This window comes from Aythya ferina, assembly GCF_964211825.1.
Source record: "Aythya ferina genome assembly, chromosome: 10".
NCBI classification, from domain to species: Eukaryota; Metazoa; Chordata; class Aves; order Anseriformes; family Anatidae; genus Aythya; species Aythya ferina.
Genome location: NC_140306.1, coordinates 20,171,442 through 20,197,964, shown reverse-complemented (window position 1 = coordinate 20,197,964; position 26,523 = coordinate 20,171,442). Strand labels below are relative to the sequence as shown.

Genomic DNA, 26,523 nt, shown 5'->3' with positions numbered 1-26,523 from the left:
AGCTAGCCCAAGGCTGCCAAAACAACATCATTTGTTGTGTAACTCGTAGCTAACATAAAAAATAATGTGTGTTATAATTGTATTTGGATTCAGATGCCAGCAGGACCTTTTCTTTCTTTATGAAAAAATATCTTGGGCTTTGTAAGAAGAAAACTTTGCAAACTGTTGCCATAAATTACAGTTTTAAACCACATTATACATCTAAAACTGATGACACTTTAGTTCTTAGCTGGAGTCTGGAATATACAGAGCAACAAAGTGCTGTGACAACCTCCCACTGACAACCATATTAACTTTTTATTTGATTATTGATAAAAATATCAGATTGCTGCTGTGGGATGTCACAGCAGTACACACCTCAATGATACAGGAAGCATTAAACATTTTGTGTCATAGTACACTAGTCATACTCTTTCTATCAGACAGATCTTCAAGTACCCCATTAAAATAAAATTTGCTACATGACTGGTAAATGCAAAGAACACTCCAATTACTTTATAGCTAGTTTAATAATAATAATAATAATAATAATAATAATAATAATAATAATAATAATAATAATAATAAACGATTTTCCAGAGAGACACTTGGCTATAATTATAGGGGAAAACGTTTGTACAAGTGTCACCCATCTCTGTGTGAAAAATGTTTCTCCCTGCTGAACTATTAGAGAATGAGAAGTTCGGTGCCTCATCTAAAAGATACTTTTGGCAAGCATGGTGAACATGATGTCAGACAGATACAGGCACTAGGATCACACTTTAGTCAAGAGAGCAAACACTGGTAGGATGACATAAGAATCTTAAGTGCATGCAGAAAAGCCATTGCTGAGAAGCTTGAGTAAATGCAGAGGCCATCTTACAAGTAACAGTAGCATACACAATGTTAACTCAACTGCTTACCCACTAAGTACACCAAGAACCAGGTTAAGTACGAAAAATGAGCCAAGGATGATAAGACTAACAAAATAGATCCATGGCCATTCACATCCTATTGCATCATTTACCTGTAAAATGCAAGGAAATAAGTTATGATTCAGTCATTCATTAAACAGCAGAGTCCTTTTTTGCAGCTGCCAGATCACGTAGGTGTTAACACTGAAAGTTTAGGGCTTATTCAGTTCTTAAAAGCAAGAAACTTTTGTTTAATTTATTTACTTACCCAAATTATATTGCAAATGTGATGCTGCAGAAGCTGAATTAAAATAACATATTTAAATAAGTGCAGGAGAATTTTTAGTTCTTCTCATACTTTTGCCACAAATATGGACATATATATATATATACTGGTATGTCTGAATTCTGATTTTTTATTTGGTATTTTTTATGAAAGCTACAGAAAACTCCTTCTGTTCAAAATTAGAAGAGAAAAAATAGAAATTTAATTGAAAAAAATAAAATGTCATTGCAACTGAAGTCTCACCTGTATAAGATAACCTGTGTGTTCATGGCAACTGAATTCAGGACTCTGCCTTCATGATAAAAAAGGTGTATGCTTACCCGCTCAATACACCAAGAACAAGATTTAGTACGAAAAATGACCCAAAGATGACGAGACTGACAAAATACACCCATGGCAATTCAAATCCCATAGCATCATTCATCTGCAAGAAATAAGATGATCTTATAGAGTAGATCACTATAGTAATAGCAATGAAGAGTCAGAGAAACAGAATTTAATCATTCAGATGAGACAGCATTCTAAACAGAATTCAGTCATTCAGATGAGACAGCATTCTATGCATTCCTGCAGCAATTATCAAAGGAGAATAATATAAGAAAAAAGGCACTGGCCACATCAATTTGCAGTCATAATACATATTCTAGGAGAAAGTACTGAGTGAACCTAGCCTTCAGATCAAAAATACTATCAAACATACAAATAGAGCACTATAACATTAATAACATTAATTCTTTAATACCTAAAATGGTAAATTTCAGATCTCACTAAATTAAAAGATGTTTACAAAGTGCATTGAAATACTAGGATTTTTAATTCATACATATCCTAACTACATGAATGATCCTCTGAGAAAGTAAACAGTAGCATGTATCTCAGCAGGACAAGCAATATTATTTTTTTCTGCAAAATTGAATTTCAATACTTTTTCCCTGAAATACTACAGCTGGATGCAGTCAGATACTTGAAAAAACGTGAACACTTTTATGAAAATTAAAACCTGAAATCAAATCTTAAAACATAGCAGAAACATGGAAATATTCCAGAAACAATAAGGTTGAAGTTACTGAACTTCAGACACACTATTTATAGGTACACACAAATTTTTCTACAAATCTATCTTTTCCATTGTTATTTTTAGCAATCCTATGAGATGGATTCAAGAAACATATCCAGGGAAAACTAAGAACTGTTCAGAAAATAAAAGATACTTTAAAACACAGGGAAATGCTTATTTTATCTATCATTCAGGTGTAAAGAGACATTAAGTTATAAAAAAGCAATTCTGACTTGCAGCTTCTTGGAAATTTCTCTTATGGGAGAAGAATTATTCTGGCTTTTTTGTGTATACTGACAGGTTTGCACTACGTTCTTCTTGAGATGCTTTTTGGCCATAAAGATTCATCAGACAAAATAAAAATCCATGAGGATTCAGGACTAGATATGGCAATGTATAACGATTTTTGGGCAAACCTTTTTCTCTTTGTGAATGCTGTTGTATGTCTGTCTGTCGCATCTGAAACTTGTGATTAGGCTTTGAGCTCTATAGACAGTCCATTTTAAATCACGTCACTAACATCTCTGTTGGAATGGACACAATCCCATATAAAGCATGGGAACAAAAGGTTTTCAAGATGTACTTTGCTTTTTTTTTTTTCTTTTTTTTTCTCTATCTTTTAAAAATTTGTTGTAGTCTAAGTTTCTGCAAGGCACTCCAATGGATAGCTAGATGCAAGCACATGCATTAAGTCTTTGCAGGTTAAGGCCCACAGGCACTTTTCTTCACTAGTGATCTGCAGTAATACCATTTTATACTAACTGGAACTTCCAAAATTACCAAAAGAGCAATATACAATCACTTACTTGATAGTATATGTAAAAAAAAAGATTTAAAAATGCAAGTTATATATTTGATTTGGATTTTTTTTCCTTTTAATTTCAATAAAGCAATATTTTAGAGAAATTAAAATGGAGGAGAGTTACAGCCATTCTGAAAGGCTAGGATCTTTGGCTTCAATTTTAAAAGATTTCAAGTTTCCATGGTCCAGTTCTGCTACATCTTATTCATGTGGGAAATAAAATCTTTCATAATGCTGCCATTACACTGACCTACTTCAACTCAATCTCCTGTGCAATACTTTTCTGTGCAGTACTTTTAGCAATACTTAGCATGGTAGGCACCTAAGCTAAGGGGACTGATAGTTTATCATCTGTGCCTGTTTCCTCAGTGTGAGTCCGCTCCTTTGAGCAGTCTTAGCAGCAAAAGAGAGCTAAGTATTTAAGAAAATGCCCTACTGCTGATACTGAATTTCTTCTTTGTTCCAGTGTGTGTTGCCCTTTGCACCTTCTTTCAACTATAAGCATCTGGCCTTGAAGTTTAGGAATCAAATGTACTCAGTTATTTTATTTTATCTTTTAATTGCATACTTAGTAATTATTTTATTACTTCAGAATTGAGTTTCCTTCATAGAAATGATTCACATAATACAGATCAGGCAAAGATGGTTTCTAACAAGAGTGTGTAAGAGCCAACATTTTGTCTGAACTTCAAGTACTTGCAAATGAGTTTTGTATCCAACTTAACTATACCATTTGCACACAGTATTTTGCAAGTTACCAGAGTTCAGAGTGAGGGCATAAATTCATCTGGTGCTGATGTCAATGTTTTCCTGCTATAAATCATTTTGAAAAACCTGAAATTGCAATTACATTTTAAGAAAGATAAAAGATAACAAAAGATATGAGGAAAAGAAGCGCTCTGGTAATCATAGTAACCTAACCTGATACAGTCTTTTTGCTAGGGAGGATGTATCCAAGAAGCCAGGCATTGTGCTAGCTTAGTAACCCATATACAAAGCTTAAATTTCCATGGTCTGTCATAAAGGCTCTATTAGCACACACAGCTGTGATTTGCATATCCTTCATTCACTTTAGAGCAATGTATAAAAAGAAATCCTTCTAATTTATGCAGTTTGATTCTAAACCCAGTATTTCAGGCTAATCTATCTAGGACTAATGTCCTGTGATATGAAACCTGGAAACTGCAGTTAACCAGCACCAGAAGAAATGTTTTGGTTTGGGCAGATGCTGAACTAATCCAAAAGCAATCCTTAGTCAGGAACCCATATTCCACTAGAACAGGTTGGTACTAATTCCTAAAATCAACAGCATGAAACTGCTTCTATACAATTTTACCATTTAAATCTAGAAACAAACTCTTTTTAAGTAACATACTGTAATTTCTATTCATGAAATAATATTTCCGATTGCATTAATACCAGAGATGAAAGCGTGTAAAGAAGACCTTTCCATCTGGAAAACTTTACTGCTCATTTCGTGCATGTCAAGTGGCATTTTTCATAACTTTCAATTACAGAAAGATTAGAAGAGTCAATTTGTACTCTGACTAATGATGGAGGCAGAGTATTGGTAATATATACACAAAAGAATCTCCATCCTCTGAAATGATTTTTTTTTTCAATTGAAAGCATTGATACTAAATTCTCACACAAAGTCCAGATATAGGAGTTAAAAGACACAAATTCCAGACCTATTGGAAGTTGCAACTAAGAAACATAAATGCCCCTAAATAATGCTACAACGGCATCAGGAAATCCAGGAGCTATCAGATCTCAAATCCTTAGTAAAAAGTCTTACAAGACCCCCACTCTCTGTGGCTCAGAAATATAGCCGCCTAGAGCAGCCATCAAACCTAGTGGCTCTCAATGGACTTGTCCCATCTCTTTTTGGAGCCATTAAGCTTTTAGCATCCATAAAACCTATCACAAAGACACTTGCCAAGTGCCATTCTTCCTGCCCTTCTTTGTACCATTTTCCAGATCTAGACATAATGTTTTGATTTTAGCTCTAATTAATTTGTCCATCACATCATCCAGAGGACAGACAAGATGAAGGACGATATGAAGGACAAAGTGAGTGTTTTTCTTATCACTTAATTACATTTCACTATAATGGTAGATGCATTACTATTCAGTTAGATAACTGTTTAAAAATGCCCTTTTTTTTTTTTTTTTTTTTTTTAACCAGAGATGCTTTTTTTGGCTACACTCTGACATTTTCAGCCTTTCATACAGACACTACATTAGAGTTCTTATGTTGTATGCTTGAACAGCTTTGAAAATAACATTTGAACGAAACTCTGAAGCTCTCCCAATCCTTTTCATGGTGACGCAGGAACTAACTGCTTTAAAGTCCCTGTAAAAGGAACCATTTTGATACTTGATCTGTTGATACTACCAGATCTGGAGACAAGTTACTCTGTGCAAGTCAAATTGGTAGAGGATAAAATATTATATATATATATTACACTAAATTAATATATTCATATTACATTATATATTCATATATTCATATTCATATAGTCATATATTCATATTACATTCAGTAAGTTCACAGATGACACCAAGTTAGGTGCGTGTGTCGATCTGCTTGAGGGTAGGAAAACTCTGCAGGAGGATCTGGATAGGCTGCACCGATGGGCTGAGGTCAACTGCATGAAGTTCAACAAGGCCAAGTGCCGGGTCCTGCACCTGGGGCGCAATAACCCCAAGCAGAGCTACAGGCTGGGAGAGGAATAGTTGGAGAGCTGCCAGGCAGAGAAGGACCTGGGAATGATGGTTGATAGTCAGCTGAATATGAGCCAGCAGTGTGCTCAGGTGGCCAAGAAGGCCAACAGCATCATGGCTTGCATAAGAAACAGTGTGGCTAGCAGGGCTAGGGAGGTGATCATCCCCCTGATACTTGGCTCTGGTGAGGCCACACCTCGAGTACTGTGTTCAGTTTTGGGCCCCTCGCTACAAGAAGGACATGGAGGTGCTTGAGCGGGTGCAGAGAAGGGCGACGAAGCTGGTGAGGGGCCTGGAGAACAAGTCCTACGAGGAGCGGCTGAGGGAGCTGGGCTTGTTCAGCCTGGAGAAGAGGAGGCTCAGGGGCGACCTTATCGCTCTCTATAGGTACCTCAAGGGAGGCTGTAGTGAGGTGGGGGTTGGCCTGTTCTCCCACGTGCCTGGTGACAGGACGAGGGGGAATGGGCTTAAGTTGCGCCAGGGGAGTTTTAGGTTAGATGTTAGGAAGAACTTCTTTACCGAAAGGGTTGTTAGGCATTGGAACAGGCTGCCCAGGGAAGTGGTGGAGTCACCATCCCTGGAAGTCTTCAAAAGACATTTAGATGTAGAGCTTAGGAATATGGTTTAGTGGGGACTGTTAGCGTTAGGTCAGAGGTTGGACTCGATGATCTTGAGGTCTCTTCCAACCTAGAAATTCTGTGATTCCGTGATTCATATGCATATATTTGTGAGCATATGCCTACAAAGTCTTGAACAATTGATCTGATGAGACAAACCTGGTACCATCTGAAACTGCCTCATCTGTCCATTGGGGGTGAATTATCTTGTTAGTTGTGCTGTAGTTGGAGTCAGCTGTCATACAATGCAGTGTAGATGTTCAGGGACAAAGTTTCTGAAGTGATACCAGGAGCATGCCAAATTTACAGCACAGAAAAAAACATTACATAGCAGCAGATGGCACACCCCAATCTATAACATAAATTAGAAATCATTAAAATATCTCATCTATCCCTATCTGTGGTAATTATAAGTAAAATCCCCATATGCAATCAAGGCCTTAATTTCCTGAAAAGCTTTCACTAGTTTACCAAAAAATGTGGCAAGCTTTTTGTATTTATTGATTAATCAAAGCCCTAACTGGAGGATAATGATAAAGCTGTGCAGTAATGCCTCTAATTCTGCGTTTATACCATTAAAAATGCATTGCGCTGAAGCATGAAGCTATTTTGAATTATTTTCCATTATGTTTCAGACTAATTTCTTAAGTATCTTATTTTCCAATTTTACTTTTCTCCTTTCATAACATTCTAATGGACACAATCAGTGTGTTTATTTATTGTTACCTAGAACCTATCTAATCATCTTGAAAACTATTAAGTCTTTTGAAGGGTGTAAAAATACCTCAGAAATTAGTGTTTTGTGAAATGCGACTAATCCTGCCTTCTCTGAAGCATACACTGTAGGTTCACAAATCTCATATCACAAACTATTTATTCTACTCATTTTAAAGCACACCAGACATATTTTCAAAGCCTACTAGCTTCAAAGGTTGTGTCCAGGGATATTCTTGGCTGAAGTGGAGTTAACTTAAAGCTTACTTAAAACAGGCTGTGCTCAAAGCATAGCAGCCTCCAGGCTGGCTTGTGAAAGCATGTAATTTTATCTTCAATCTTCCCTGGGTTCTGCCATTAAAGCATAGATTTCCCTGACATTCTCCTGGTTGGACAGACTCAGCTTTGGTACACCACTGACACAGATACATGCTGAGTGATGCATGTGGGGTGTGAAATCAGAGACCACTGCACTGTTAAGCATCTCAGCACAAGAACAACTGGAAAACAGAATTCCATGGCTCAGGCATTAAGGCAGGCTAAAAAGAAATATATCTCCTGGAAGGACAAAAAGTTGTTACAGCACCCAGACAGCCTTATAATTACTTTATCACCTCTAAATTTGGCCTCCATCTTCTGTATGTAAACCATTCTATAAAGTTACCCTACAGTACATACATAGGTGACCCTTTCAAGTTAAACCCCAACTTGTATGGCATGTCTTCTTTTGCATTGATTTGCTTTGATCTGTCTGAACAGATCTCAGGTTCTACCTTTTGTTAATTTTATTTATTATTAGCTATTGAAGTGTATAGGTTAGGTAGTCACATAAAGCATCTATTATTCAAAGCTAATTGCTAAAAACTATTTTTTCTAATACTAATATTGGTTAGAAATAAGTTTAGATGTGAGTCTTTTTTTTTTTTTTTTTTCATTCAGCACCTAATACTATTTTAGCTAATTACTGTTGATGGTATTTCATTAATCAGCTTACTGTCTTTGGCTGGGGAGAAGAAGAAAAAGCCTAGATGTCAAATGTGATTGTTTGCTAAGAAATTACTTCTTTTTCAGGTAGCTAACCCAAGTTGAAACACTTTTGCAGCAGACTCCATCGGTGGCAGAGCAGATTCACATCACTGTAACAAAATGGAGAGTACTGCCTCTCTCCATTTTAGTAATCCAGAGAAGTTTTCCTATTGGATCAGTGGAAATAAAACTATGATTCTACCAGGTTTAACAAAATCCATATTTTCCAGGTATAGCAAAACAGAACGATATGATTCTTTCATTGGTTGCAGCAGCATATTAATTTAAGATTAACAAAATTCATTACTGCTTCTATATATTTATCCATATTGCCCAGACTAATTTCACATAATTTTGTAAAACCTATCTACTGATGTATTTTGTTAAACCTAAGGGATAAAAAAACGTGTATTTGTTTGTTTGTTTGTTTGTTTAGTTTTGTTTTTTGAATGGATGAATGAATGTGATGAAAATTATTTATTTTTCAATTTTAAGCTGCAATGTATTAAAATACAAAGGGTAGTGGTGTCTACTTTGGAGGTAGGTACCAAATATCTTTCTTATTTTCAAATCTGCTATGCTAGCAACATTTAATCCATAAAATGTGATAAAATAATTGCATGTATTTAGTATTTTCCTATATGCTAAGTGCAAAAAAAAAATTAAAAAAAAAATGCAAGCATAATAAGCATAATAGCATGTATTATTTGGATTAATGATGTGTAACTGTTACCTTAGTTAATGTAGTGAACATATGAACAAATAAACAGTACTCACAGTAGATCTGAATTTATCAACTTAACTGTTATCCTGGGACAGTCTGGGAACTGGGATTGTTTTAAAATGATTTTTTGCTTCTGGTAGCAATTCTTTTGAGGAAATTGTAGCCTCAATCAGTGGAGTCCTCAGCACTACCTAAAGTAAAGCCTACTTCTAATCCAGTTCTCTCTGTTTAATTTAAACTGTCTGGGGAGAAGAAATATGTTCTTTTGAGTATTTGCAATGATGTGTGACAAGAAATTAGTTCCATGCTTTGACTGCAGTACTGGTCAGCAGTCAGCTAAGACTGAGATACTAGATGTCTTGTCAAAGTAAATCAGGTTCAATGCATGGGAACAATATTTCCATTGGAGGTAGTTTAAAATCCTCCTCAGGTGGGTTGTGATAAGCTGTTCGTTTGAGAAAAATTATATGATCATCCCTTTTAATGCTAATTCAAACTTGTTAATACACATATTCCCTGGCTTGGTATCTCTGTAGGTCTGAATTTGATCATTCCATTTTCTTTCTGAGGTTTCTAACTTACTCGTTATTTAAACCACATCTCTTTGCTATCTAAAATTGGTTGATTCTGAGCTTTCTTACACCTAAATGACATGATCAAGTAGTCCAAATCATTACCTAAAAGGGCAGGGCAAGGGGAAAAAGTGTTAAGCTAGATTTTGACAGGAAATTGGATTCAAGTGATTAACACACGAATTCAAAAAAATCCTGCCTGCCATCCTTGGCTCTTAAGTACGATTTGTGCAGTATATTAATATTGTCATCCAAAATTTCTACCATTCTCTCTCCAGCTGGATATCATGTGTTAAATTTCTGGCTATGTAGTCATCAAATGCCGGGAGCACTCTGCAGCCAGCACATCGATGTCTTTGGGGATGAACTGCCTTGTTTCACTGAAGCGTCTCCCTTAGATGACCTGTGAGTGGTGCTGAATGATGCTAGGAAAACAGCATTAAGCCATCTTTAGTACATTTAAGGCAAATAAAAGGGTGAAATAAAGTTTTTTAAAGATTTTTCTTGCATATTCCTCACAGTTTTTAACACTGCCAAATATTTGCAGCTCACATACAAAGGACAAAAAGCTGTCAAGCATCCTTTTACTTCTCATACTAAGCTGAAATTTGTCGCTGCCAAGTATTGTTTGGATGCTAAAATGTGCCTTCCATATCTGCAGCGGTAATGTAACTAGTATGACTTCAATCACCCTATGTAGTTCTTTCCCAATGGTTTATTATATTATCCGATTCAAAGCTCTAGAGTATCATTGCTTACTTGACTGTTGGCCAAAATTTTATTTTTTAACAGATTCCTTCTCAGCACTCTGATGACAGTTTTGATAATACCTCAAACACACTGTGACTTTTTGTTTATGAACTAATAATACATTTTGTGCCAGAGCCAAGGGATTCTCTTGTGAGATACATTTACAAGATATTTTGTTGTGTTCCAGAAAAATCTTTGGTTGTACACCAATTGGTCTCAAGTATGTTATATCCTCTTATAATACCTCTCAGTAAGTTATCCTCTAAGATTCTTGAACTAGGAACATTATAAAAAGTGGCATGATTAGAAGATTGCCTGATTTTACTTTGTAATGGAAATATATTTAAAGAAATATTGATTATTTTTTTTCTGTCTCAAGATATGTTACTCCCAGTTATATTAGTGCAACGGCCATGTAGACATCTGAACACTAGACATACACAAAAGTGCAGTGCAGCCTAAACAGACCATATTGCAAAAATGATTGGTTTTCTTCAAGTGTCCCAGTACGCTTCAAGGAGGATGTTAGGGAATATAAAACTTAGAAACCTGTTTCTTCCTTTAGAAATTAAGTGCACACTTCTTTTTGTTATAAAAGCAGAGGAATTATGAAATATTATTTGATGTTATTGTCAAACATTAGTAAAGGATATAGTTTCTAAAAGTTGACATGTTAGTAAAGGGCATGTTAAAAAAATACCCTGGCATCCCTTTCCTTTAACCTGATCAAAGTTTTAGATATATTTTAGAATGCTTAGATATTCAGTTAATGAATTGTTCATTTTAAACATGAAACTGTGAGAGAATACCTTGTTAAAATATCAGTACTTGTATTAATATGCAAAAAAAAAAAAAGATACATACCATTATTCAGCAATTTCAGTTTACACTGTATCCAAGCTTCAGTCCCAAAAATCTTTAGGTCAGTGTGAATGGTGCTAGCTATGTGCCAGAGCACTGATGAGGTGTTAATATTTGAGCTACCAATTCCAATCCTGTCCATAAGGTTGACTTAGTAAAGTTCAATAGTTGCTAATGCAGTTGCTCCATGATTGAATGACCTGTGCTGGCAACCCACCACGCAAAGTAGTTTGTTTCACAGAGTCCATGCCCTGCTCTAGTTCAATTTACAGTAGTATCAGTGTAGATTGTTGAAGTGTAGTAGCTCACCTAACTTTGCTATGGTAAAAACATGAAGATCACTTTATTAAACGTGACAATTTTGGTATTGACAGGAAAATTGGGGATTGTACTGGCAAGTATCACTGCTCATTATGTGTATTCCTAAAAATCAAGTGAAAGAGTTAAAAACAAAAAAGCAATTTACAAAATACATGTTTTCCATTAATAGACTAAAAATCTGGATGCTCCAAAGACATGCAAAAAAAGTCTTGAGCCAGTTAGGCAAATGCAGACTTGGATTTTGTAATTATTGAGTGCTTACTGACATAAATTGAAGCTGGGGCAAAGAATACTGTGCTCTCAGCTTTAGAACGTGAGCCAGGGCATTAAAATCTTGTGCAGACAGAAGCTGCCACTTTGCCAATAACAAGGACTGCACAGGGATCCAAATCTAATAGAGTAAGCCTTAACTTGAGCTGGAGAGCAAATGGAGAAGATGTACAGATGTGCAGCCACAAACACATTACATAATTTGGGAAAACATGCTGCAGTGGCTGGTATAAAAAAGGACACTACCCCTTAACCTTTACAGTTCAGACTAGAATTTGGCACTAAGGAGTCACGGTTTTAGTGGATGAAGTAGGTAATATATGCCAGCCAGTGGGTCACACATAAGCTAGAGAAAACTAAGTGGCCAAAAAACTGTAAAAATAGTAGTCAGATGGAAAACTGGTGAGCAGCAGGATGTCCAGGTGACTCAACCCGATGGGAAGAATGCCTAGCAGTAGCAGGATCAAACCCTTATTTTATAATAAATATGTGTAAGAGAAAAATCACTGTCGTTGCATGGGGAATTTTTAAGCAGAGTTTACTGTTGTTAACCAGGTGATAACGAGCTGTGCTAGTGAGTGTTACTGGAAGCTGTCATTTTCAGCTGTCATTTTTGCTAACAGAATGCCACATAACATGATGCAAAATACTGCACATATTTCACCCACTCAGCTTACACATGCTAGCAAGATAACCCTACATAGTTAAGTTTACAGTTCACACAGTGAACAAGTGGAAATCAGAATTTTGTGCAGTTTCTAATATTTGTGTTTTTATTTTATTTTATTGTGTTTATGTTTTGTATAAAACTCATTCAGTCTGGCTCTTATCAATAGATTTCTAAGCAAAAACTAACCTCTTAAACATGTACACTTGTATCAGTAGTGCTTTCCTTAAACTGTTTGGACATTTTTAGCACAACCTCGTGTAATCTTGTTTTCATTTTGTGATTAAAACAAAATATTTTTGAATTTTTAGCTAATAACAGCTAAATCAGGCTAATCAAGTGGTAAGAGTAAAACATGTAAATGGTCATTTCTTCTGTCTGCAACAAATAATTTCAGCTTGACATTGCACAATTCATTAATATACAGATAGAAAGAACCTAGATCTATAATTTAATTATATAAAACAACAGTTAAGACAGATTCCAAAGCCATCTGAATATCTGGCTTTGATTGTATTCCACTAGATCAAATGTTTGCTTCTCTTGCTAACAACCCCAGTATCATTTGTAATAAAATTAAAACTGAGATTTATGATTCGTGTAAATAACTTTGGCTTTGGGAAGTCATTATGGAGAAACAAAAAAAATAACGTGCAGTTTTCTTTTTTTTTGAATTTCAATTTTTCTTATGCTTTGATTTTGAAATTGTCTGACCATGACAACTTTCACAGCATCCTATTTTCGTGTTATAGGGTTTTTGTGCTGTCAATGGAGACTTTAAAAAAAAAAATCTTAGGATACATCTGATCAATTAGCTCATTAATTCTCAGGGGAAAATTTAATAGGCCACTCAGCTTAAATTCTTTTCTATATCTTTTTTTTTTTTTTTCTTAACAATCATAGTCCAAATACAGTAAACTCCATTACTTTTATTGCTAATTTTCTTTGAAAAAAATGATGACAGTGTAATTATCAAGTATGAAAATGCAAGCATACTTTTGCTTTGAATAATGGTAAATGTCTATTTTTTTAATAGAAAATCATAGCAAACCTTCCCTTTTCTCTCAGGAGGGATAAAAATAACTATCATCATCATGAACACAGATCGTATAAAGCACATACTAACTCTACACTGACACAGTCTCTCAGAAAATTAAGAGTTGGAGAGCAAAACCCAAAAAGCATATATCTACACCATGAGAAACAATAAATTAGCCCATGTATAGTTCTGCATTATTGTTAGGCTCTTTACTACTGAAAGCTTGCACGTTTATAGCCAACTTTATATCCCTGACAACTGATAGTGAAAGCATAGATTCCTATTTGGTCAACTTGTTTGCCTTGCAGTCCAAAAAGAATGCCATCTTACCATCTTAATTATTTTTAACAGTGACAACATCTTAAAAACATCTTTCTTTATAGATTCTTGTATCACAAATTGTCATCTGAGACAACACACACAGGTGTTCTTTGCAACAATGTATTTCACCTTGATTTGCAACAAATGACCACAAAGTTTTCATTCACTGAGTAATGCTTTATCCTTAATTGCATCCGATACTCCACAGAAGATTCTCTATTAGTAAATAACCCCCTTTTGGCCAAATTTTAGGGCAATCCAAATTTTAGGGCTGCTGTGAACAAAATAACACAGAATAAAGTTCCAAAAATATACGTCTTGAGATAGCTTGTCTGTTTTCAACAGCTTTCTAATAATGATCCTTATTAGCACTCAGTTTTCTTCATTCATGAAAATTTCCGATATTCAAACTGTTAAAGTTGCCACAAGGTCCTAATTGCTGCAAAGACTTACTGCTGAGTACCAAGAACTACAGAATACTCTCAATGATTTTCAGCACCTATGGTAGGCAGGTTCTGTCACAGACTTTTGAATGACCTTGGATAAGTCATTCATACCAAATATGTAGATGCTTACATATTCACATAGGAACATAATGTTCTTTGACTGGAATAGGGTTGAGGCAGAGAAACACTACCTGACCCTATTCATTTAAAAAATGTGTGTTTTTTTTTTTTTCTCCATTCTCATCTATGAAATTTGGAAAAAGAGTATCTCATTTTCTAGTCTGTGTCCAGATGCCTATTTATGTTCTAAAATTGCAGAGCTTCCATATTTAATGTTAGAGTAGCATTTAAAGGTGGGACTTTACAAAGCTATGATTTTGAATACCTTTTGCTGCTTCCACAGAGACAATGTCAGGCTCACAATTCTTGTGATTTGTTGTTTTTGAATGTTTATCAAATGGTTTGCAGTCCCCAAAGCAAGCAATGACAGCTGAGAGCTTGTTTTGGTCTAATTTATGTTAATATTGCAAAATACTTTGCAGAAATACTGCAAAAAGAGAGCTCTTAAGCTTAATCAGAAAAGACATGCTTAAAAACTGCAGACTTGCATGAAAAAATGTTAGTCCAAAGGACATAAATGGGATATTACATTTATACAAATGGAATAGGAAAAACGATCAAACAAGCAATGAATAAATTCATTTCTAAAATGTCTTCTTAGACTGAGGAATCCAACATGGTTCTGTGACTTTAAGAAGTATGCAGCTAAGCTCCTCTCCTGTAAAACTCTTAAAAATTTCTTGCTTGTGGTATTGTAAAACAGCTTATTTCTCATTTGATTTATGAAGCTACTTACCCAGTATAATACATCAGTCCATCCTTCCATGGTTATACACTGGAATACAGTCAACATTGCAAATGCAAAATTATCAAAGTTTGTTATGCCTCCATTTGGTCCAACCCATCCACCCTTACATTCAGTGCCATTCATGACACACTGACGTCCATTCCCTGAGAATGCACAAGGTGCTGGATCTTCTTCAACTAGTATATCTGAAAATTGACCCCCCCCCAAAAAAAGAAAAAAAAAAAAAGATATTTCAGAAGCTAAGGTTAAAATCAGAAGTTCTCAAAGTTTTTTGAATTAATTCTATGTGAAGCAGTATCAATCCTGTTAGATGGTAAATGCAGATATCAAATGTTGAGAAAGTGAGCCCATGGAAACTTTAGAGCTGTTAGTTGCTCTCACATATGGGCTCTTAAAATAGTTTAATAAAAACTGAACACATAACATAGCTCAAGCCATTTAGCAATAGGAAAAAAATAATGCATGTTCATATTTACAGTTGTACAAATGCACTATATCTTTTTTGAATCTCACCATAGTGATGTTTTTTTTCCATCATCTTTACTCTTTCTTCCCTTCCTACTAACACATGTACCACCAAGGACACATCCTGGACTAATTTCTACATATAGTTTACTTCATTGCTTAGGTAACAAAACATACCCTTAGCCATCAGATGCATCTCTCCCTCATGATGATCACAGAATCACAGAATGGTTGAGGATGAAAATGACCTCTGATGATCATCTGGTCCAACCCCCTGCCAAGCAGTGTCACCCAGAGCACACTGCACAGGATCCCATTCATGCAGGTTTTGAATATCTCCAGAGAAGGAGATACCCTCAACCTGTTGGCAACACTCTTTCTAATGCAGCCCAGGATACCATTGGCCTTCTTGGCCACAAGTGCACATTGCCAACTCATGGTTAATCTACTTTCCAACAGGAGTCCCAGGTCAGTCCTTTAAAACTCTAAGAAACACTTTCATTGCATCATTTCAATCCACACGAGTGGAGGAACACTATTTTCTTTTATTATTATTCTTAGAACTGCACTTCTTGTCACTCCACCCAAAATTCTGAAGGAGAGACACTGCCAGATTGTCATCTCAAGAGGGTACCTCTTCCCTGGGACTAGATAGCTTTTAGTAATCAAAGGCTCAGAATACTATTAAGTTGTCCCTTGTGGATAGTCACCCTTACTATTTTCAATAACGACATTTCAGTTAGACATTTCAGACACAAAATACTATTCAGAACATGTTCTTGTCTCTAACTGTTTTGCATATTGGTGGTGGAGGTAGTGTTAGGTTTGTTTTTTGTTTGTTTGTTTTGTTGGTGATTTATTTGTTGTTGTTGCTGCTGTTGTTTTTTAAATTTAAGGAACTTTTCCTAAAATTATTGATCACTAAAAATCAGGGTTGAAACAGTTTTAGTACTTTGGCCCATTCTATTTCAAACTGAAATCCCACAGACTTGAAAGAGAACAGAACTGATCCCTTATTTTAGTCAGCAGTTTCATGACTTACCTGAATCAATAAGAAAACAAGATTTGTGCATTTTTCCAATAAAAAGTTCCAATCCTATAATAGCATAGATTATGATTACAAACAATACCAAAAGGGCAATATGGAGCAGGGGAACCATGGCTTTTATAATGGAGTTCAGGACAACTTGTAAACCTAAAAGAAAAGAAGATACAAGATATGAGCCAGATTTCTATGCCTTGCCTTACCAAAACTTCTATAATTATACATTATTAGAAATTAATGATACAGGCATGTAGACCATCAGTTAAAAAAAAATCTTCTGCTCAGAACTACAAAACATTACTGCAACATAATTTACTCCATAAGAATCTAAAGTTTTGTGTCAAAGCCTAATTATTTATTCTGTTAACAAAGGTTATATCACTGAAGCCAATGCTTGATATTCAATAATTTACATGATTTTTTTTTTGTTTGCTCCACTTTTTTTTTTTTTTTTTTTCTGAAAGAAAAGGCTTGTAGTCAGCATGTGGCTTTATTTTATATGACCTTTTAAAAGTCCTGTGCTACAACCACAACTTTGTGACAAGTCCAGAGAAATTGTACACAGGCAGCTGCAGAACTGTATTTTTGGTCCGGAGAGATAACATATAGCTATCTGGGAAAACATATTTTCACTTTGAAGAATCTTACTTTTTAGTTATTCATCCCTTGCATCACTTTCAGAACTATTTCATTTTTTTGTTTTTTCTCCTTAATTTAGCCAGATTTTGTTCTTATAAAAGAGTAAATGCCAGACTACTGAGGTTGCTACAGTACTGGTAAGAATAAAATATGGCTCATTTTAATTTCAAAATACTTCCTTTCTGGCATCTCATAAGACTGCTTCTTTCTTCAGTAAAGCTCTTTTGCCCAAAATATACAATCACAATCATTTACATGTAACAGAGTATGAGATAATAATAAACACAGCGTTAGGTTTCTTCATTTGAATGTACTGGGAAGAGTTGAGTTGTAAGTCATGAACCTCTTATTCAGCCCAAATAGCTACACTAATTAATAATGCATGAAGAGAAAGCAGAAAGGATTGTTATAAAATTCAATTGCTTTCTTTAAGTAATTTGTTCTACTTTTCAAGTTTCCTAATTTATCTGTTATATTGAGATAAACAGAAGGCATTCATGTGCATTGGAGGGGGCAGGAAATATGAAATGTGTAATGTGCTTTGGCATACACTTACCAATTTATAAACTATTTTAGGACCACCTACATTTTCAGATGTGTAGGACTTTGGAATTATATATATATATATATATATATATATATATATATTTCCTAGTGTATTTGCATTTAAACATGTAATTCATTTTTATATAAAGTTTCTAAAAGGGAAGTGTATTCCCCGTCTGCTTATTGATCTGTGTAAGAAGATCACACACTGAATGAATTCACAACCCTTTGTTCAAACTGAAATAGTGTATCACCCATCTTGAAGCTAACTCTATACATATAACCAGACAACAAAAATCAACTTAATATTATCTCATTTATGTTAGTGTCTGGAACATGAAAGTTAAATAATCAGATCAGTTACAACACTCATTCCAATGGAATTAAAAGGAAAAGTGCTTACTGGGCACTCCTGATACAAGCCGGAGAGGTCGCAATACACGAAAGGCTCTTAGGGCTTTGACATCAAAACCACCAGGTTTGCCACCTGAGTGGCTGCCACCTTCTGTTTCTTTGGTTAATTGTTCCAATATTACACTAAATAATCTAGAAAATGAGATGAAAGGTTAGGTCATCACCATCCATTTACCATGCAATCAAAGGTAATTACGTGAACTGCCAATAATTCTGAAAAGCCATTCAATTGTCAAAATGAGAGGTATATTTATGCATTAAATCATGACAGGAAGAGTTATGAAGTGCAAAAGTTTCTAATCCCTTGAGATAATGATGACAGTATCCAATAAATTAGCAATCTGCTTGTATACACCCTCTGTTATTTTTAAATAAATGAAGCTACTTTGCCATTTTTCTTTGTTCTAACATTTTATAGCTGTAAGGTTTGGAAAAGTACTCTTCTCTTTAGAAGATGAAATAGATAATCACAAGAAACCATCTGTTTTAATTTTGGTGGAATATACGAACTCCAAGTGACACTGCAGTTCAATATTCTAAATACAGTCAGCAAAAGCTGCATATATTAAAAAACAATTACAAAAATATTGAAAATGAGTCTAACATTTAATAACACCAAAATGATTTGTTTCTTACTCATAATAACTTTGAGTATAAAAATATTCCCAGATGAGTCATTTATTATATTGTATTTCTCCACAGCAGAAATGAGCTAGTCATTCATTAGAACAGTTTTCCTTCCCATTTCCAGCAAAAATTCAAACCGATGCAACTGTTTGAAGTGCAAAGTAATCTTAGGCTTATTTTAGTTTGGACCTGCATTTCAGATCCATAGTTTTCTAGACTGCAAGTATGGACCAGGCAAGCCATAACAATACTTTGCAGGGTCTATAGTCCAGTACTTGCAAAACCACACTTCTCCTAAATGTATTTTCAAGGCAATAGTCTTGTAATCCTGAAATTTCTTTCACATTCAGAAAGGACTCCTGAAATATGTAGGTTTTTGGCTTTATCAGGAAAAGTTCACAATGCTGTTATGCTGGATAGTTGCTAGTAAACATGTAATATTTAATAACTTGACCAAATGTCCTGGTTTCAGATAGGATAGAGTTAATTTTCCTCACAGTAGCTGGTATGGTGCTCAGTTTTAGATTTAGGATGAGAATTATTCAACTGAGGCAGGGAGGGGGTGGGGAGGGAATCACTTCTCAGGGACAGGCTGGCCATCAGTTAGCAGGTGGTGAGCAATTGCATTGTGCATCACCTGCTTTGTACAAATTATTATTATTACTATGATTATTATTATTTCTCTTTCTTTTCTGTCATACGAAACTGTCTTTATCTCAACCCACAAGATTTTTACTTTTTTTTTCTCCTCAAATCTCTCCCCCATCCCACTGGTGGTCAGAGGGTGAATGAACAGCTGTGGGATAGTTAGTTGCCTGCCAGGTCAAACCACAACACCAAAGCAGAGAAATGAGGACTTCCTCCTCTTCCAGTAAGCAACTGACCTGTACAGGTTCATTCCCACCTCTACTCTGCTTATTCTCTTCCCAAATGAAACCCATACAAAGAGCGTCATACAGCTCTTGGAGTGAGCACCATTCCAGCAACCTATCTATTGTAACACCTAGAGAAATCCAGAAGTTTAATATTTCAGGTCCTAATTCAGCCCCATAATTTAACAGAACACTTCTAAGAAAATGAGTCATATCAATGACTGCAGAGTGACTGTTCATGCTCCAAAGGTGACCTGGTTCAACAGACTTCTGAATAAAATCCCAAATTAAGAGAAGCTGTTTTCAGCCTGTCAGTCCTTGTATCATTCAGAAGATTTAAGGGGTAAAGGGACAACAAAAGCGCTATGAAAGCTTTCTACTAGGCCCTTATTCTTTCACTTAAATCCATTGAAATTATACCGCAAAGAATACAGGCAAGTAGTAGACTGCTCAGAAAGTAATTCATACTCTGACTGGTTTCAGAGAATGACAAAGACAGGAGAAATCATGACATTCACAGCTGTATCTACTGCTCTGTCATTTTATATCCATTGTCTAAAGCCATTAAGGTATAAAAGGAACAAGCTCCTTTATTACTCTTAAAAAATACAGTTATTCTCCTGTACAGTTTATCAAAGTTTAGATGCCAAATTTGATGTTGGAGAAAAAGCCTGTATGCATGCTTTCTCTTTGCCAGTAGAGGTTTCTTATGGTACTGTTAAGATTTATGCATTACGACTGCTTCAGTTTCTGCTGAAAAAGAACATGAAGCATGTTTCATCTTATATGTTGAATATAGGACATAACAGCAACTCTTTCAAAGCTATTAAAATACCTAATGAAATTGCATGATGAAACTAGTCAAATAGAATCACATCCAAAAGTGATTCCATATCCATCTTGGATTATATATGAATACCAACTTCTCACTAGGCTTTTATTTTAAGTATCTGTTAGATAAATGGATTCATTCATGTTTGCTTATTTATATTTGCTTGTTTTGGGGGGGTTATTTTATCTTTTTGTTTGTTTGTTTTGTTTTGTTTTGTTTTCTGTTTGGTTTTTAACTAATTGTCTTAAAACTGTTTTGTCAGTGCCTGACATGTTATGAAGGGTCCATCTTGTCTTCCAGGTAGACTGACGGCAGTGTACATAGTAATTTATACTGCGAAAGTTTTGGGTTTTGAGCTATAATTTAAATCTTAGTAGGATATTTTAGGCATTTGGTAAGATGTAGTCCTTTTTGCTTCTTTTATTTTCCCTGGGTTCAGTGTGTTTGACCTAACTAGATTTAGCCTTCAACACTGAATATTTTATGAGTTAATGGAAAATTTTTCAGTTATCATGTATTTAGGACAGAGCCAAAGATAGAGGTCATGTTAATTAGACTGCTCCAGGGTTACTGTAGCTCTGTGGTCACTTGTCAAAAGAGAAGAGGTCTATTCAAGTGACGCCTGGCAAGAGAATTAAGTTTTTGTCTGTGATAGTCTCCACACCTGCCCACCAAGCTTCCCCTTCAGGCATAGAGGCCGATCTGTTGAGAATGACCTAGCCTGATGAAGAATCTATTTATATACAAATTTTAGTCCTTAACCAAAACTGCCTTAATGCCAAGCAGCTGGCCCAAATACAATTTTCTCAACACTTTTTTTTTTTTTTTTTTACTATCTCAGAAACAAATAGTTATAAATCATTCACACATTCATAATACTTCCCCAAATTTAATAGTGCTTTACCACGTATTTCTTTACTTAGCATCAATTTACTTAATGCAATGGCATGAATAAGAACAGTATGCTCATGAACTCTTGAGCCTTTTCAATTACAGGCAAGCCTTGATGCAGTCTGAACTTAAAATGAAGTTAGAATGGCATATTGCATGCCAAGGTCATCTTTGCTAGCCAGCCCCAACCTACAAAATTATACACAGATAATGTTCTCCATTTCAATAAACATTTTTAGTAAACCTACAATACCAGAAATTCCCTTTTACAATATTATCCTGTCATATTTAGATAATTACAATATATGCCTCAAGATTAATTCCCTAGATAGCTGAAGGTAGGCTCTTCTAATGAACTAGCGCAACTGTTGACACAAAACACCCCCAGTGCTTCCTATATCCTAAGCTGGTGCATAATGTGAATGTGGGACATTCCACTCCCCACTTTTGTGTAACCTGAACAAGGCCTGAGCAGCATCTTATCAGAGGAGTGGAACAAACTCTTCAGAGTTTCTCGATATAACAAGAGGCACTGGGGAAAAAAAAGAAAAAAAAAAAAGAAAAAAAAAAAAAAAAGGAATTTTTAATGCATATTCTTCCCCAGGCAAGTCTCAAATACATCTGGGGCCTAATGTCCAGCACACCAAAGTACTGAAGCATCCAGTTTTCCTCATATTCCAGGAAGTTCAATGAAGCACTCAGTTACTCCGACTCCCCTCACCGCTATCATTCACTTCAGAACATGGGGTTCACCCAGAGGTCTTTGGTGAATAAATGAACTCCATGTAACCTCAGTGTAGGTATAAATGAATAAATGACTTAACAGTGCATGGACCTAAATGAATAAACCTCTATCATATTGAAAGACACCAGGAGTTTACCTAGGAAAAATCAGATGGAAAAGATTCTGCAGGACAACTAAGGTTGACAACATCTGGTCAAACTGTTTGACAGAACTCAGAATTCCATGGGTACATTTACTATAAAAGTGATGGTGCAATACAGCCTACAGCCAAATACAGCACTGAAAACTTTTACAACTTTGTTTTGAATTCTTCACTCCTATCAGTTGATAGTTTTAAAGAATAAATGTCAATCTCAGGCCCTTATACACAGCCAAACAAACCTATATATAATTTACTGTAAAGAAGATTTTAAAGCCTTTTTATAACAAAGTATAAGTTACTTACCCTACTACCACTATTACAAAATCCAATAAATTCCATCCATTTCTAACATACGCATTGGGGTGTAATAATAATCCATATGCTATAATCTTCAAAAATGTTTCAACTGTAAAAATTATCAGGAAGGCATATTCTACTTTTTCCTGTAAAAGACAAAGTACAATGAAAGACAATGTAATTTAGCAACTCTTTTACTAGTTACAATTTGCAGTAAGAGGGTAAACTGTATTGATCAGGACTATGGAGATACAGTTCTTCATGGCAGTTTATTTGTGGGTTTAATTGCACAGAATTTAATGATAGCTGCACTGACAAGGTTATAATCATATAATTGCATGGGATATTTCCTGTTTTCACATTCCACGAGAGAAAAAGACTCCAGTTCTGCAAACATGGAAGCACTCTGAGCTTATTTACTTATGTAAATAGTCCCACCCTAGTACCCAATCAATAGTATTCTTTATATTCATTAAAACCAGAAAATTCTGTAGAATAGGGTCCTGGAAACATCCTTAAAAGGTACGCAGAAGTATACTTTCACTATTCTTCACATCAGCCTTTATTTAATTAGGACAGAGTTTCACCTAATAAGGGAGTTTGAGACAGTGTCATTATGTACTATGGAACTTCAAAAAATTATTGTAATCTATCTAGCAGGATCTTAATTTAATTCTACTGTCTTACGTCTTTTTCTTTTTTACATGGAAGTTTATACTGACTTATTCTTCCTTCCACATCACTACAATTGCTTTAAATCATCCAAATATGGTTGAAGAAATTTTAGTTTAATATATCACCACCTTGCATCATTGACATTCCAACTTCACATTTGCTTCAATACTTTTTTACAATATTATTAGCATCTTCATTTTTACCAAAGATCACATTTTAAACCAGCATATACGTTGAATCTCTTTTCAGAGCTAGTTGGATAATATTTTTGTGGCTTTTTCTTTCTAGAGTAATAGCATATTTGATTTGGATAAACTGTAAAAATCACTGCTATCAAAACAGGTCAATTAACACATTTTTTTCTTTTTACTTTCATCACTTCATTGCTTTGTATAATATTTGTTTTGTTACCTGTTGTTATGTAAATATTAGAGCTAAGAATACAAGACAGAATGATTTTATTTTATTTTATTTTATTTTATTTGTTCAAGCACTCATGGCTGTTGCTCACTATTACCACACACAGCATTAATTACATGGACCGTAATTGCTCAGTAAGGACTACAAACATCTATGCAGCAAAGACATTACACACAAAATTATGTGTTTGCTATTTGTTATACATCCTGACACTTTCACACACAATCAAATAAAGAACAAACACGGTCCATTCACAATTTAAAAGGAAGGTTTTTATAAACTCATGTGCAAGTCTGAATTCGAGGGGCCAGATTTCTTTTCCTCATGAAAAGGGCATTTAGTGTTGGTTATGTACAGGACATGATATATCCTTTTATAAATCTGACATTAGTGAATTAATAAATGGTAGAAGCTTATCCATAAATCACATAATCCAGTCCACTTCTAATAAGTGGCAACCTGGAATCACTATGAGAGGTAAGGGTTTCCCTAATGTGAAGCTAAGATCTGCTCATCTCAATCACGTATGTCTGCATTTTCCCTCCAAATACTGCTTATAAACATTATAGATCTTCACCCAAAGCAGTTTCTCCTCAGCTATGTTGTTTTGCATGAGTTCTTCTGGCCCAGTGATACTAATGGATACCCTTCTCCAGTTAGTTTTCATAATTTATATTTCAAAATCGTCCCTTCCACTTACCTATTAATTTATTACTGATAAACTGGAGCAATTACAGGATAAGAGTGAGGTGGCCTCACAGAAGTGTGAATGCTCTGTGCACCAAGAGCCATCACAATTTTTTAGCTAGAAGGCACCACAAGGTGCCTTCTATGCTACAATAATATGAATTACAATGATACAATAATATGAATTATCAGCATGTCTGAGAACCATACTGCAAAAACGCTGAAATTCAACCAAGTCCTACCATGTATATATTCCACAATAACAGCTATTTCTATCTGCCTGCATACGAGTCTGTAACTCGAGTATAGAAAGATAAATAATATAAGACAACATAAGGAAGACAAAAATATTAGGTTGGCATTTGCTATAGGCAGAATACGTATCAGTAGTCATAGTAGTAAAAACCAACATGAAACAAAAGTGAGGAAGCTTCATATATGCAAATTTCACCAGCTTCTTACCATGAAAGGAATGCAGGACTGGACCAACCCTTCTGGGCCATCACAACCAGTCTATTGTTATTATAAGGAAATATGCAATTTAATACTGCCCATGAACATACCAGATTCCACCCTAATAACCATCTTTGCCCTTCACTGCTCCCCTTGCTGGAACGTCTTAATGCTCTACAGTTATTTGGGCTAGGAACCAGTCCTAGTCCCAGTGAAACTTGCTTAATAGTCATGTACCCTAGCAGTTCATTTGAATTACAGTTCACATCTAACAACTCTATCCTATCCATTTAGCACTCATCTTCCTGCACATTTTATTTCCCTTCTGTGGAAGCAGGACTGTTTCCTAGTTCTTAACCAGCATTGCAAACATTCTGTTCAAGCAATATGTGATACATGGCAAGCTCATTTTTTAAACCCAAAGTCTTACTGTCACTGGCTTACAATTTCCGGTTAACAGATCAGGGAGAAAAACGCTATTGCAATTTCAGTGCAATTACTGTGAAGGTGTACCTTCCAAGTGAGGTGGAAAATGTTAATACTATGAAAACAAGCATTTTTGAGCAGCCAAGACAAAAGGAAATCACATTTTAGCACCAGTAAGAACCATTTTTGTTATGGATAAATATGGCATGTGGAATACACATTTTTAGCATGTTCATCACCTATCTTCCAATTTTTCAAATCTTCCTCTAGCCTGTAGACCCCAAAGATGATTATTGAATATTATTTTCATCCTACTATTTTTTTAAGTTCTATCTGTTCTAGAGTCAACATAACAGGATCCTACTTCTCCTTCCTATGCTATTTTCTTTTAAAGTATGCTGGAATATGAAAGAAAAACAGCTACGGCGTGTGACCAAGATAAGTCCTGGGTTCTGGCCCACTGAAGACCCGTATCAGTTGGCACTAATCGGAAAGGAAACAGGCATTAGTACGGCTACTCCAAAGCAAGCCAGAGCTCTGGATAGGAAATTAACCAGCCACAGACAAGTCCCTTGTGACTCCTCCACAAGATCTGTTACCAGAAGGTAGAAAAGCTACTTCTCTCTTCTCTCTTGTTGTCTTCAACAATGTGAATTGGAAGACTCTACTCATTTCAGTTTGTTGTTGTTTGTTTGTTTGTTTTAAAGAGAATTGAAAACTTTCATTTAACAGTTATTTCCCAACCAATGAGCTGATCCTGCAAACTCCATCTTTAACAAAACAAAGGGACTGCTTTTAGGTGGGAATCATAGGAACGGGTTCTTACAGTTTATGCTATTTCTATCTGAAATTGTATTTCCCTGATACTAAGCTTCAATCTCTGTAAAACGATATCATAAAAATATAGTGAGATGAAAATCAATTCTATTTTTACCATGCATATTCTCCTGCAGAGTTCTGTTAGTTTAACCATAGTGGAAAGCCCTGCACGTGCTTTTGTTAGACATTAGAACAGGCTGCCCAGGGAAGTGGTGGAGTCACCATCCCTGGAAGTCTTTAAAAGATGTTTAGATGTAGAGCTTAGGGATATGGTTTAGTGGGGACTGTTAGTGTTAGGTCAGAGGTTGGACTCGATGATCTTGAGGTCTCTTCCAACCTAGAAATTCTGTGATTCTGTGATTTTACTTTTGGTAGTTATTTTCATGAGTAAATTCTTAACTATTTTGTGCTTATCTAGTTCTTAAAAGACTAACATGGAAAAAAAAAGATGTAAATTTGCTTTTGCAAGGCATTATGATAATTTTTCATTATTAGTCATTTTGTTTTAATTAGTTCATACAATGGTATTATTAATCTCATGCAGGGTAGATAGAATTCTCAGAAGTT

General features: G+C 35.3%; 1 protein-coding gene across 19 annotated transcripts in view; it reads right to left on the bottom strand.

The window, feature by feature from the left end:
* Positions 1 to 26,523, bottom strand: part of CACNA1D (calcium voltage-gated channel subunit alpha1 D) — a 195,597-nt gene that overhangs the window by 103,765 nt on the left and 65,309 nt on the right. For 13 of the 19 annotated variants that reach the window (XM_084530600.1, XM_084530615.1, XM_084530616.1 and 10 more), the window contains exons 4-8: positions 22,483 to 22,622; positions 18,060 to 18,202; positions 16,469 to 16,621; positions 14,950 to 15,146; positions 903 to 1,006 (exon numbers count right to left, since the gene is read on the bottom strand). In XM_084530600.1, coding sequence (XP_084386726.1) covers positions 903 to 1,006; positions 14,950 to 15,146; positions 16,469 to 16,621; positions 18,060 to 18,202; positions 22,483 to 22,622 — 737 coding nt within the window. Of the gene's footprint in view, positions 1 to 902; positions 1,007 to 1,499; positions 1,604 to 14,949; positions 15,147 to 16,468; positions 16,622 to 18,059; positions 18,203 to 22,482; positions 22,623 to 26,523 lie in introns of all 19 variants that reach the window. The other 6 variants (XM_084530611.1, XM_084530604.1, XM_084530603.1 and 3 more) reach the window with 1 other exon arrangement.